The sequence below is a fragment of the Neofelis nebulosa genome, chromosome 4 (genome assembly GCF_028018385.1).
Source record: "Neofelis nebulosa isolate mNeoNeb1 chromosome 4, mNeoNeb1.pri, whole genome shotgun sequence".
NCBI lineage: Eukaryota > Metazoa > Chordata > Mammalia > Carnivora > Felidae > Neofelis > Neofelis nebulosa.
Window position 1 is genome coordinate 64,183,173 of NC_080785.1, and position 15,563 is coordinate 64,198,735.

The 15,563-nt window shown below is 36.3% G+C and overlaps 1 protein-coding gene across 5 annotated transcripts in view; it reads left to right on the top strand.

Annotated features, from left to right (window-relative positions):
• The first annotated feature begins 3,979 nt into the window (after window positions 1-3,979).
• Window positions 3,980-15,563, top strand: part of VWDE (von Willebrand factor D and EGF domains) — a 78,139-nt gene continuing 66,555 nt past the window's right edge. For all 5 annotated transcript variants that reach the window (XM_058724968.1, XM_058724969.1, XM_058724973.1 and 2 more), the window contains exons 1-2: window positions 3,980-4,928; window positions 14,291-14,475. In XM_058724968.1, the coding sequence (XP_058580951.1) occupies window positions 4,862-4,928; window positions 14,291-14,475 (252 nt within the window). In that variant the 5' untranslated portion in view covers window positions 3,980-4,861. The remainder of the gene's footprint in view (window positions 4,929-14,290; window positions 14,476-15,563) is intronic.

A 15,563-nucleotide genomic window follows, 5' to 3' on the forward strand; every position in this document is an offset into this window, starting at 1 on the left:
ATCTTTAGAGCTATGGAAATGTTCAGAAATTAGACTGTGGTGATGTGCGGTTATGTTTTATACAGTAAAAACAGGTGAATATTATGTAAAGTACATCTCAATAGAGCTATGGTAAAAAAAATCATTTTGTATTTTATAAAATCCTGGCTTATTTCAGATTGGATTAGGGTCAGTGGGACAGTTGGGCAAAAACTAAATTTACTGACATTTATTAGATTTTGTTCATAAATCAAACTATCCATTTCCTAAATAATGAAATTCCTTCTCCAATATTATCAAATGTTTCCTCTGTAGTTACAGAATTTAATTACATGTTACAAGTTATAATTGTGAGGCCCAGAATGCTTCATGATTTATGGTAATCATAAATCATATAAACAAAAATAGAAATGTTACATAGCTTGCCCACCTGCTACAACGTTTTATTTAAGTCTTATAGAAGAATCTAAATAACATTTAAGTATAATCATGATGTTTACTAGGCAGACATTTCAGTCATAAAGGCATTTTATAATATATACTTCTGATCCAAACTATTACTTATGTATATGAATGGCTATTGAAAGGGATAATATACACCTTTTCCAACTCCCTTCAAAGGAACTTTAGTATTCCAATTTCATTTTGTAAATCACATTATGGAACATATTATGTTGAAACAAGTTAATTTCTTTATTAAAATAGCTATTCACAAAAGTTGCTTTCATTTTATAAAAATGAAAAATCTTTGAAAAGTAATTTCTCTGAATTCTGTTTTCTGATCTACAAGATAGGAAAACTGCTTAGCTGGTAAATCTTATGCTACCATGTCTCAATTTATGTGGTTTTGCATGACTGATTGACGTGTAATCAATTTGTTAACCTCTGTGAGTTTATGTTCCATAAACTTAATCACAGGTTAAGCCATTTCTACTCTATGGAACATTTCAAGAAATGTCCTTGGAGCTGGTAATGTTGAGATCTGTTTAAATAAAGGGCTTGCTTTCTGGCTGATGGGTGAAAGATTCATTCATTTTATTTAATATTCCCTATTGTGGCAAAATATATATAACATAAAGTTGTCATTTTAACTATTTTTAAATATACAGTTCAGTAGCATAAGTACATTCACAGTATTGTGCAACAGGTATAACCGTCCATCTCTAGAAGTTTATCTTTCCAAATTGATACTCTGTAATCATTAAATAATAACTCCCCATTGCCCCTGCCCCCACCCCCAGCCCTTGGGAACCACCATTCTATTTTCTGTCTCTATGAACTTCACTGCTCTGGGTACTTCACATATGTGGAATCATACAGTATTTATCCTTTTAACTGGTTTATTTCTCTTAGCATAATGTCTTCAAAGTTCATCCATGTTTATATTGTATCAGAATTTCTTTCCTTTTTAAAAGTGAATAATATTCCATTGTATTCATATTCCATACATTGCTTACCATTCATCCATCAGTGGATACTTGGATTTCATCCGTGTTTTAGCTATTATGAGTAATGCTGCTTCAAACATAGACGTGAAAAGATTGATTCTTATAACCAGCATTCATGCCAGGCAGTCAGCTCCACTCTCCCAGCCTTTCCACCTTATTCCCTAGAGGCATGCCATAATAAACATTATAAAATTCACAGTTAATGGATGTTCTCAATAAATTTTCTTTACTGTTTCAAGTCTCTCGTTCATTCCTCATTAAGAAAGGATTTGCTGTTGCTGGGAGCAAAATGTCTATTCCATTTGGTGTGTCTGTTTGGGAGCAATAACTTCCTGAATATAAACTGAGAGCCAAAGCCAAGATATTAATTTATGAAGCTCAAGTATTGATTTGGGGATGCCATTATCTCCCCCTGATGCTATTTCCTGTTAACCCTCTCCCTGGCTAGATAGATAGATAGATAGATAGATAGATAGATAGATAGATAGATAGATAGATAGGTGTATCTGGGAAAGAACCAGACTCTTTTATTTAGTAAAATAAAATACATACTGGCCAAGGAATTCATACGAGCTATAAATGTGTATTTTCAGTAAGTTTACTCCAAATTATCCTGTACACTGTTAAAAGGTAACACTGAGAAACTATGCACCTTTATATAATAACAAGATATAAGAAAAAGTATAATTATGTGGTATTGCACCTTTGTTTTATTAACCATACATTATAATGTACATTCATTTTAGTTACTCTGTGCCAGAACCTAAGTGCTTTCTCTTCAGACTCATCCTCCAGACCATTCCTCACACATATATACACTTTAGTTTCTTAAACTCTGTGGAGTAGGTATTATTATCATCATTCCCATTGTACAGAAAAATGAGGTTAAAAGAGGTTAAGTGTGATGTCCAAGTTACACAGCCAGTAAATAGGTAGCAGATCTAGGATTACAACCCAGGTGTCCTGACCCTAAGGTTTGTGCACTTAATAGCTGTGTCTTTCTGCCCCCTGAATTTGGGGGGGTTTACCCAGACAAGCCCATCATCATTTTGCAAAAGAATCTGACAAGAGCAGAGTTATTTTCTTTAAAAAAAAAAAATCATCATTTGAAAGTTTCTGTTGGTGGGCTTTTTTCTTCATTCAGGTTATATTGTACTTATTAACCCTTGGCTTCATTTCATCTTTCCTCAGACATTCTGTATTATTTCTGTCTCTTGGTGATATCTATTGCATTTTACTAGCGCCATCGATATTTACAGTAAGGGTACCATATATCCATTGTTTTTTTTTCTCCTTTTCAAAAATAAAGTTAAAAATATTTGAATCTTATACCAATTTTGATGTACTTTGCCAGATACATATGAAAACATTATTTTTATTACTTTTTAGTTTTTTCCACAATCTTATAACTAATTTTTATTTGGTATATTTTTCCAGAACCACACCAGTTCAAGTAAATGTTCCATTGAGATTTGAAAAACAATTTAAGAGCACTTTTCTTCCCATTTTAACTCACATGCATCAAGGAAAATTGGTTCTTTGTTAACAAGTCTATTGTAAACTCATCAAATAGTATTCATAAGTCAAAACCTGAAGGGAAAAATAGGACCCACTGTACTTTAAATTGTCTAATCAGGGTTTGTTGGAAATTAGGTAAGTGATGTCCTCCAAGAAAGTATAAAATTGATTGTATTTCTACACATATTGCTGGACAAAAATAAATTATAAAAAGCCTATTGTAATTAAATCTTGATTATAGCCTTTACTTTATTCCTGGTTATTTCACAAATGGTCTGAGACAGTTGATGTTTACTTTTCTGTTTCAGTTTTATTAGGGCTTTATAAGCTGAAGCAAAAAGACATACGTTAAAAATATCTCAGGGTTTTCATTCTGCTCACCTTAAATTATTCTTCCATAATTAGGCCCAAAGATGAAAGTCATCTGTCCAACCCCACCAAAAAATTGTATTTCATTTTTGTTTCACATTGGATGCCTTCATTGCATGTAAAAGGGGGCTACATGTTGCACAACAAAGATGTTTTTTCTCCCCAAATGGGTTAATACTTACACTTTTGGAAACAAAGTTAAAAATTTTTAATTGTAATTTCTCTTTCAAATAAAAATAAATGTATAAACTATTTTTAAAATAACTTCTTTATGCATTTGGACATCTTCTGCCTTTACCACCATGCCTCATCCAAGCCTCAGTCCTCCAGATCTATAGGTGGAACTGTGGCCTGAATCCTGGAGCCCGTCACGGACCTTGGAACTACCTTCTGTTGTCCAGTGTCTTCTTTCCTCTCAAATACCAGCTCTGAAGACAAAGTGCCAGGTGATAGGTAAGGTTCTTGAGAGAATGGAGACTTCCAAAGAAAACCTAGGAAAGTGAGGTTTCATTTAATGACATAGAAGGATGCAGAATCAGGGTGCCTGAGTGTCTCAGTCATTTAAGTGTCCAGTTGATCTCAGCTGGGTCTTGAGCTCAGCATTGTGAGTACTGCGTGTGGAGCCTTCCTAAAAATATCAGTTGTTCCTTTTTTTAAAGGTGGGGGCCTGCTCCCTCTGCAGAACCAACCAGGCATGTGAAGATAACTTCACATTGGACACCATCCACAAGGCAACCTTGGGAATCATGGGACCATATGTTGACCATATCCTGAGTCACTGGGTCACCACTGAGCACCTGAAAAAAAATTTGGGGATCACCAGCAATTACAATGGCTAACTCCACGTGTTTGAAAGTCTCCATGTCCTCCCTCCCACTTCTCAAAACTGTCTTAAAAGCAGAGGAAGAGAGCTACCAGTGTTGTGCCATTAATCTCCACTCCCTCCTCCCATCCTTCATCAATGAGGCCTGAGGTGACAGGAGCAATTTCTGAGAAACATATGCTCCTCTGGGGGCAAACCAGCACCCGCAATTGCGAAGTTAAGAATCCATCTACAGGGATAACTGCAGGCACTGCCCCTTCCAACAGAACCTCACAAAGCTGCTTTTATTGGAGATCCATCTGAACAATTTCTAGGATTATCAGTTTTTCTTAAAGCGTTAAGACAGTGAGACTCGAGGTGCCAAGCTATATCCCGTGAGCTTGCCCTGTATGTACGACTGCCTTTAAGATCCAAGGTGGTGGGTGTGCTACAGCCTGGACCCTGCAGGACCTGGTCTCCCGGGAAAAGGTGGGCGTGGCTTTCCGATGGACAGGCGGGGCTTCTGTGGGAGGAGAGTAGCCGCAGAGGGGCTGCGCGGAAGACTCTCGCTTGTGTCCCAGGAAAGGACAGCTGATTCCCCCGAGCGGGGACATGCAGCGTCCTTGAAGACTGAGCAGGAACGGATTGAGAAAGTCCTGTGGTAGGAGGGCTGAGGTGTCCGCAGCCTGCTTACACCCACGGCCCGGGCCCTGCGACGCCTGGGACCCCAAGTGCGGCGGCAGCGATGCTTGGCCGAGTCTGGCGTCTGGCGCTGACGCTTATGCTCCTGGCCCCGGGACAAGGTTGGCGAGGTAGGGTTCAGGCGGAAGGGAGCGCTGGGGCGCCACTCGGACCTTAGGGAGAAGGGGGCTGACTTCCTGGGTGACACTGGAGCGTCCTTGTGCATCCTATGGCCGCATCTGATACCTGACCCTCACGACCTCTGCCCTGCCCTTCTGCCCTCTTTGGTCAGTTTGCAGCCCTTCGGCTCCGTGTGATTTCTTCGTGCTCAGGAGTTTGTCGCCTCCTCTTCTCCCGCTCTAGGACCCTCAGCCCTGTTAGTGTTCCTCGGTTGTTTCCTGCTGATATCCTGCTCTTTAAGGTCTTTTATTTACTGTAAGAAACTTTTGCTGGATTTGCCAGCATCCTAGTGGCAAGTGGAGCCGAATTACCCGCAAAGAGTTAAGTTCCAAACTGCTGGACATCTACTGCACTCCTACCCCACCGCTGGAAATAAGTAATTGATGAACATTTTATCTCTACAATAAATCAATACGTTAAGTTCTGTGTATGATATTTTAGTATATCTGTTAGAATCCCTCTTGCTGCTGTAGAAGAGATCTCTACGAAGAAAATAGCACCACTCCTGCATCTTTAATCCATTAAAAAGGACAGTTTAGAATACAGGGAAGTTAAAACATTAGTTAGCTCTTCCTGATTGCTTTTTGTGGGCGGATAGATGGGAATGTTAAATGAAAGTGACTTATTATATTGTAAATTTCCTTATATTTTTTCAGAAGTAAATCTGATCTGTGTATATCTGCCCCTTGAAAAAAATACATTTGTAATTGCTTAGGGTATAATTTAGTCTTATCATCTTGTTGATCTCAATGTATGTTACTAAGGTGAATTTGCTTTGTAAAAAGAGGAGGGGGGAGAGAAAGCATTTTCCCATGTAAAATTTTAAAAGGAATATTAAAACCCAATATATTATTTCCTGAAATGATACTTTAACAAGGTATCATTAGTCTGTACCTTCTTTCGTTTGCTTACAGATTCACTAGATTTTCATGAAGAACTGTTAAACATAAAAAGCATTAAATATGCATTTATTATAGTTAGATAAAATATTTCCAGAAAAATGACTAATCTATATAGAGAGTATCTGCTTCAATGTTTGCCATACAGCACAAAACCCCTTGTTGCCTTTATATAATAGCTTTATAATTTCCCTACTGAGGGCAAATATTAACCCTTACCAAGTTCTAAGTTCATATGTTGGTAAAGTTGATAAGTTTTTTATATCTAATAAAGATGGAAGGAGAGAGGAATAGAAAATATTATTTTTTTCAAACAGCTTTATTGAAATACAGTTTATTGTACCATATAAGTCACTCATTTACAGTGTGCAGTAGTTACTGAAGTATGCAGTGGTCTGTTTTTTAGTATATTCACAGATAGGTGCAACCACTACTGTCAGGTATAGAACATTTTTATCATCTGAAAAAGAAATACTGTACTCCAGCTTTCTGTCCCCTCTTCCCTCCATTACCGTCTCACCTTTGCAACCATAGGCAATCTCCGATCTACTTTCTGTTCAATGGATTTGCCTATTCTGGACATTTTAATAAGTGGAATCATATAGCAGCCTGCCTTTTGTGATTGACTTTTTTCACCTAGCATTATGTTTTCAAGGTTCATTCATATTGTACTGTATTTAGTACTTCATCTCTTTTTATGGTGGAGCAATTTTCCACGCTAAGTATTTACATTGTACATTCATCAGTTGATGAACATTTGGGGTGTTTACACATTTGGGCCACGTTTTTAAGTTTTTATTTATTTATTTTGTGGGGGGGAACAGACAGAGGGAGAGAGAGAATCCCAAGCAGGCTCTGCATCATCAGCATAGAGCCTGAATAGGAGGACTCAAACTCTCGAACTGTGAGATCGTGACCTGAGCCAAAATCGGGAGTCGGTGGCTTAACTGACTGAGCCACCTGGGCACCCCCACCTTTGGGCCATTATATGTAATGCTACTGTGAACATCCTGGTACAAGCTTTTGGGTGAACACCTGTTTTCATTTCTCTTAGGCATGGATATACCTAGAAGCATATTTATTACTGGAATTACTGGATCATGGAGTAATTCTGTTTAACCTGTTGAGGAACAGCTAGTTCCAAAGTGGCTGCATGTTTTATAGTCTCATAGAAGTGTGTGAGGGTTCTAATGCATCCACATCCTGGTCGACATTGAGATTTTGATTTTAGCCATCTTATTTCGTATGAAGTGACATTTATTTGTGGTTTGATTTGTGTTTTCCTGGTGGCTAATGATGGCAAGCATTTTTTCATGTGTTTATTGGTACCAGTATATCTTCTTTGAAGAAATACCACTCAGATGCTTTGCTGGTGAGTTGTATGAGTTATTTATGTATTATAAATACAATTATCTTACTAGATATGTGATTTGCAATTTTTTCCCCATTCTCTGACTTGTCTTTTCACTTTCTTGATAATGTCTTTTGAAGCATGGGAGTTTTTAATTTTAATGAAATCCAATTTATCTATCGTTTCTTCTGTTGCTTGTTTTTTGTTGTTATTTCTTGGAACCTATTGCCAAATCTAAAGTCATGGAGATTTACCCCAATGTTTTTTCTAAGAGTTTTATAGGTATATATCTTGTATTTTGGTCTTCGATTATACATTTTGAGTTGATTTTTATATATGGCACAACATAAGGGTCCAAGTTTATTATTTTACATGTGAATATCCAATTTTCCTAGCACCATTTGTTGAAAAAGACTGTTCTTTCCCATGAAATGACCTTAGCACCTAGGCTGAAAATCAGTTGAAAACCATAGACACATACATGGGTTTATTTCTGGACTCTCCATATTATTCACTGATCTGTGCTTATCCTTTTTTTTTTTTTTTAATGTTTATTTATTTTTGAGAGAGAGAGTCAGAGCATGAGCAGGGGAGGAGCAGAGAGAGAGGGAGACACAGAATCCGGTGCAGGCTCCAGGTTCTGAGCTGTCAGCACAGAGCCTGACACGGGGCTTGAACCCACAGAACATGAGGTCATGACCTGAGCTGAGGTCAGATGCTCAATGGACTGGGCCACCCAGGCGCCCGATCTATACTTATCCTTATTCACCGTGATGCTATTTTGATTGCTGATGTTTTGTAGTAAATTATAAAATAGTAAAATATAATTCCTCCTATTTTGTCTTTCTTTTTTAAGATTGGTTTAGCTATTCTGGGTCCCTTGGAATTCCAAATGAATTTTGAATTAGTTTGCCAATTTCTACAAAGGAGTCACATGGCATTCTGATAGGGATTCTGATAGGATGAACCTTCTTGTTAATTTGGGGCAGATTGCAATCTTAACAACATTAAATCTTATGATCTAGGAATGTGGATGTATTTCCATTTACATAGATTTCTAATTTATTTCAACAATGTTTTGTGATATTTAAATTTACACTTTTTTATTAAATTTATCCCTAAGTAATTTGTTCTTTTGAAGCTATGTAAGTGGAATCATTATTTTAAAGTTTATTTATTTTGAGAGAATGAGAACATGCATGCACGTGAGAGGGGAAGGGACAGATAGAGAGGGAGAGAGAGAATCCCAAGCAGGCTCCACACTGTCAGCACAGAGCCCAAAGTGGGGCTCAATGTAGGGCTCAATCTCGCAAACTGTGAGATCATGACCTGAGCCAAAATCAGGAGTCAGATGCTTAACTGACTGAGCCACCCAGGCACCCTCAAATCATTTTTTAAATTGCATTTTCAGTCTATTCTTTGCACATGTGTAGAAGTATAATTAAATTTTGTATCTTGATTTTGTATCCTGAAATCTTTCTAAATGTGTTCATTATAATTTTTGTATGTGTGGGTTTGTTAGGAATTTTTACATAAAAAATCATGTCATATGTGAATAGAGATAGTTTTACTTCTTCTTTTTCAATCTGGATACCTTTTATTTATTTACCTTTTCTAGTTGTCAGAGTTAGAACCTGAAATACCATGTTGAATAGAAGCAGTGAGAGCAGGCATTCCTGATCTTATGAGAAAGCATCCAGTATTTCTTCAAGTATGATGTAACCTGTAGGGTTTTTTGTAGATTCTCTTTATCAGGTGGAGAAGTTGCATTCTACTCCTAGTCTTTTTATGTATGTGTACACACACACACACACACACACACACACACATATATAAAGAGTGTTAGATTTTTCTCAAATGAGTTTTTCTGGATATTGAAAATCACTTATGGATTTTTATTTTTTTATTATATCAATATGGAATATTATGTTGATTAGTTTTTGGATGTTAAATCAACCTTGCACACCTGGTTGAAATTCCACTTGGTCATGGTTTATAATTCTTTGTCTAATTTCTAGATTCATGTTGCCAATATTTTGCTGGGGACATTTGCATCCATATTCAAAAGATACATAGGTCTGTAGTCTTCTTTTCTTGTGATACCTTTTTTCTGGTTTTGGTGTCAGTAATACTGGGCTCTAGAATGAGTCTGGAAGTGTTCCATCCTTTTAATTTTTTTTAATTTTTTTAAACTTTATTATATATAGAGAGAGTGCAAGCAGGGGAGAGAGGCAGAGGGTGAGAGGGAGAGAGAGAGAGAGAGAGAGAGAGAGAGAGAGAGAGAGAGAATCCTAAGCAGGCTCCACACTCAGCATGGAACAGGATTCAGGGCTCGGTCCCAAGACCCTGTGATCATGACTTGAGCTGAAATCAAGACTTGGATGCTCAACTGACTGAGCCACCCAGGTGCCCCTAGTATTCCATCCTTATATATTATTTAGAAGTGTTTCTGAAGAAATGGTTTATTCCTTAAATGTTTGGTAGAATGCAGCATTGATGCCATCTGAATCTGGTCTTTATTGTGTGTGTTGTGTTTTTTTTTGTTGTTTGTTTGTTTGTTTTACTCAGTATTTTACATGATACAAATGTATTTGGATTGCTTATTTCTCTTGAGTAAGTTTTGGTGTTTGTGTCTTTTTAGGAACTTTCCAATCTCATCTAAGTTACCTAATTTATTGACATATACCTGTCTATAATAATATTCCTTAATAAGATCTGTAGTGCTGTCTCTTATTTCATTTCAGATTCTGGTAACTGAGTCTTTTTGTTCTCAGTCTAGTTAGAGATATGCCAGTTGTGTTGATTTTTTTTCAGAGAACCAGCTTTTGATTTCATTGACTTTCTCCATTGTTTTTCTATTCTCAATTTCATTAATTTCCTCTCTAATCTTTAACATTTCCTTTATTCTGCTTTCTTTAGATGTAGTATGCTCTTCTTTTTCCAGTGTCTTAAGGTACATGGCTAGTTTATTACATTGAGATCTTATTCTTATCTAATGTAAGGATATATGTCTATAAATTTCCCTCTAAGTACTACTTTGACAGCATCTCATAAATATACTGTATCTGTTTTAATCTTTTCAGTGTATTTTGTCATTTCCTTCTTAATTTCTTTTTTGAGTCATCAATTATCTGGGTTGTTTAATTTACACATATTTGTAAGCTAATTAAATTTATTTTTGCTGTTTCACAATTTCATTCCATTATGGTCAGAGAACATATTTTGCATGACTTGTGTGTTTTTTTTTTTAATTTATTGAGGTTTATCTTGTGGTGTAGTTTATTGTCCATCCAGGACAATGTTCCATATGCACTTCAGAAGAACTTATATTTGCTGGTTTTGACAGGTATGTCCTATAGATGTCTTTTAGGTCAAGTTGGTTTATAGTACTGCTCTAGCTCTATTTCTTTGTTATCTTCTGCCCAGTTTTGTATTCATATTGAAAGTGGAATATTGAAGTCCCCAACTACTACTGTTGAAGTATGTATTTTTTCCCATTTCTATCAGGTTTAACTTGATATATTTTCATGTTCTCTTATTAGGGGTGTGTGTGTGTGTGTGTGTGTGTGTATTCGTAATTGAATATCTTCCACATGGATTGAACCTTTCATCATTACAAAATGCCCCTCCTTATTTCTGGTAATATTTTTTTAATTTTTTTTTTTTCAACGTTTTTTATTTATTTTTGGGACAGAGAGAGACAGAGCATGAACGGGGGAGGGGCAGAGAGAGAGGGAGACACAGAATCGGAAACAGGCTCCAGGCTCCGAGCCATCAGCCCAGAGCCTGACGCGGGGCTCGAACTCACGGACCGTGAGATCGTGACCTGGCTGAAGTCGGACGCTTAACCGACTGCGCCACCCAGGCGCCCCGTTTCTGGTAATATTTTTAAAGATTTTTTTGTCTGATATTAATACAGACAGTCTAGTTTTCTTGTGGTTGCTGTTTGCATGATATTGCCCATACTTTTACTTTCAATCTATTTGTATTCTTTACAAGAAGCATTCAGTTTGCCTGTTGACGTACAAAGCAGGGCAAGGTAAAGAGATTTAGCAAACTAGACACTCTCTGACCTTGTTTTTCAGCCTTTTGTGTTGTTGCAGAACTCAGTTTTATTGTGAATACCAGAAGCTTTAGGGAAGCTAGCAGATTTTCAAAAATTTACAAATATTTGAAATTCCCATAGGGCAATATACCAAAGGTTTTTTAATTATAAACTCAAATATTATGAAGTCCCTGTTTTCAGGCATTAAGCCTATTCATCTCTTAAAAATACAGTGATTTATCTAGTTTCTTAACAAATTTTTTGTCTACCAATTATGAATCTTAAAGAATCCTGGCCATTGTGTTAAACTAGAAAACAATCTAGTACAGGTTACCTTTTATGTACAAATAAAACTAGAAAAGTTTTTTTATACTGTATCATTATGTATCCTTTATAACTTGACACATTCTCCTACAGTATTTGAAATCCAGGTATTATATCCTATTAAATCCTATTATATGCTGTCTCACTTATTTGAATCCCATTGTGATTCAAATAAATGGATATGTAAATATAAGTGAATATTTTATATGTACTTTTTTATGAGGGAAAAGTTATGTTGGAAGTTTGCTAGAAAGCTTAGCACATCATTCACGTCATGAATAAGTGAGATGGGCTTGTAGAACTATTAGTATTTGGGGAGCTGAGTCCCCACATTTCCAAATGGAAACCAAAACTATCCTTATAATTCTCACTTTGTTAATTGTGTACTGCATTCTAAAGTTAAGGCTGTCATGAGATTTTTAAGAGTGTGGCTTGTTCATTACTAATAAGATTTAAAAATTTTCTACAGAGACCTTGAACATTTTTAAAAAGACAAGTAGATTTTTTAGAAAAAAATGAAATGATCAATATAAAAAATATGGGCTGTTATTATTTATATGATTTAAGAATTTTCCTCTAAAATAAATATTAAATAAAAATAAATACAGGTCTAACAATTTCTGTGTAGATATTATATAGTTCTTTGGTATTGCTGATGTTACACTGTGATTGCTACTATATTTATTACATCTTCAGCTTTGGACTAGAAAACAGTTATTGAGAGTGTAAAATTAGAGAAAATGTGAGAGCTACAGAAGCACTTAGGAAGAAGAAATACCACACAGAATAAAGATGGACTTAGTGACTTTTTTCCGAACACAAAATTCTACTGCAGGAAAGAGAACAGAGAAAACATCTCAATAATTCATGCAAACCTCACTAGGAATCTCTTTTTAAATATTTCCTTAGTTTCTAACCAGGTACAGTGTTCTGGTATTGATAGGACCTTAGAGTTATTTCAAAATTAGATGAAATGATAGCACATCCCCTGAGTTCCATCCATACACATTTTATGAAATATTTATCCAGTGTTGACAGATTGAGATCATTAAAGTCAATAGAGCTTTTTGGATTACATTTTTCTTGGGAAATTTAAAACTTGTATAGCAAGAGATAAAAGGAAGAGGAAACTTTTGTGCTTATTCCTAAATTTTTTTACTCTAAAAATTCTTTAAGAACACTACATTTTGTGCAATTTAATTGTAATATCTACAAACAACAAAATGAACAGCAAAAAATCATAATAAAAATTGTATAAGCTACATTTATGATATCTACTTGCAAATTAGTGTTTCTAGTTTATGCCCTTAAGCTCAGAAATTGATTTTGATTGAAAAACACCTCTGTAACCTAAAATTATGTATATATGTTTGAGAGTTTTGTTCAGTTAGATAAATTTGTCCCACAGTGAGGTACCTTAGTAATGATTGGATTTTCCTTTCCCGTTTCAATTTCATGGATATTATCTTTATAATAGTGCTTTCCTTCAGTGTATGTAATAGCTAATATTTGGAGATTTTCTACCTACTGTGTCAACAAGAAACTCTGGTACCCAAATAAGGGCAGTTCTCTGCTCCCTATCATTCGAGAGTACAGGAAGCTCAAACAAGAGTCATATTTCTAGGACGTCTCTTCTTCTGACATCTGCTTCTCTCTTTTTTTTTATTTAAAAAAAAATTTTTTTTAATGTTTATTTATTTTTGAGACAGAGAGAGACAGAGCATGAATGGGGGAGGTTCAGAGAGAGAGGGAGACACAGAATCTGAAACAGGCTCCAGGCTCTGAGCAGTCAGCACAGAACCCAACACTCTGTGCTCGAACTCACAGACCACGAGATCATGACCTGAGCCAAAGTCGGCCGCTTAACCGACTGAGCCACCCAGGCGCCCCTGATTCTCTCTTCTTCATGGGAAGAGGAGCCTGATGTTCTGCCTCTGTGGGTTTCACAGAAGTATCTCCCAGGCCAAGTGCTGCTAAGACAACTTCCCCAAAAAACTACGGAACTCTTCTTTTTCTCCTTCAAAACTGTACCCCTGAACCCCATTCCTTTTCCTGTGTTTGGTAGTAAAAAGGGATTCCAATACTTTATCTTAAAAAAAAAAAAAAAGAAAAGAAAGAAAAAAGCTTGACAACTTTATATTCTTTCCTGTACTGAAGAATGCAGGAAGCTTCAGTAGGAGGGCATTTTGCAAAAATTAGATTAGCATTAAAAGCTTAATTTACTTTGTTGCCTTTCAGGACTTGGTAGAGATGGATATTGGGGGACATATAGTTACTGGGAAGGAAAGCAGGTCATGGAGGGTCAGTAATGGCATTCAAACCTGGAAGGCCATCCTCAAGAGGAGGCTTATAGGGGCTGTAACTTCAGATGGAAAGAATGAAAAAAAAAACAACAACAACAACAAAAACCTATGTCAACAGTGATAACAACATTGACTGTCCAAATTAAATGAAAATAAAATTCTTGAAGCTCAAGTACCTCAAAAGCACATCCTACAGTTTGCTGACTGGATTACTGCCTTTATGAAAAGTGGAATACATCTTTGACTTACTAAGAGACCCTGACATTTCTGATGGTCCTTATGTGCAGTTGTGGATTATTTGTTTAATTTGGGGAAAGAATCAATTTTAATTGAGGACTAACCCATGTTAATGAAGGAAACGCGTACTTAAGATACTGTCTTTCCCTCCTAGCTCAGGAGTGCTCTCCTGGGGGACACCAGATTCTTCAGAGCCCGTACCGAAGTGTGCATTTTGACTCTTTGCAACTCCAGCATTCTCCCTTTCAAAACCTGGTGTGTGACCGGTCCCTGTCTCCCGGATGGTATCGGTTTCTCATCTTTGACAGACCTGCTGAGATGCCAACCAAATGTGTTGAGGTATTTCAACTCACTAAGAACTGCATGTGCTTTTCCTTATGTATGTTTTCATGAGGGTCGAATCTTGTTACAACCAGTTTATTTCTCACTCTAAAATATTTTTTTGCTTGTGTATCGAGATTGAGTTAATCCAAAGAGGTATCTCCATGTTCCCTGTTCTCATGGTAATAGTAATAACAATGGTTAATGTTATGCTCATGCAGTCCACCAAGAGTTTTTACCTACAATATCTTATGTAGTTTTTATAATGGCTCTACAATGTAACCTGTCATCATTATTTCCATCATATAGCACAGGAAACATAGGTTCCTAGGTGAAACACTCCTACTAGAGTTACCCAGCTACCCAAACACCCAAGTTTTGATCACAGACCACCAGTCTCCGGAGCTCATGTCCTGAACCACACACAAGTAACCTGCTAACAGTAAAATCATGTGTATTCCAAGTACTTCATTTCTGGTCAGTCTTAAATAGAAGGTTCATTCCCCTTATTGTTACTCACCTTTTGTGAATTATGCGGAAGCAGGAATTATTTTCCCTTTTAAACACGCAATGTAAAAAAACTCAGTAAAAATATCCAGATTTTAACAATATTTAATTTTAATTGGTGACATGTGGCTATCTTATTTTTTCCTTTTTGTTTATTTGCTTATCACTTTTGTGGCATTTTGTTTGTGATAAACAAAAAAAATCAGAATTTAAAAGTAAAATTTGAAGAAATTACAGGAAATTTACTACATCCTTAAATATTTGCGTTCTTTTTCTTTGGCTGAACTAACTATAATTGAATCTAGAACCTGACACAAATGTAAAGGTGAGATGATTCCGCTGGGTCTGTGCCCCCATGAGGAAGTGTTCTCTGCCCCCACTCTTTCATCTCCTACTTGAACCAAGGCTTTGCAGCATCGAACTGGAGAAGTGATTTTTTTTTTAACTCTACAGGATAATACATGTCTGTGTAAATAAATGTCTATTATAATGTTTAAAGTAATTTATGTGCACTACAGAAAACTTAGAAAATAAGAGACATTTAATAGAATAACATTCATTCATTCATCATCCACCCACACAGTCATACCTCCATTCAC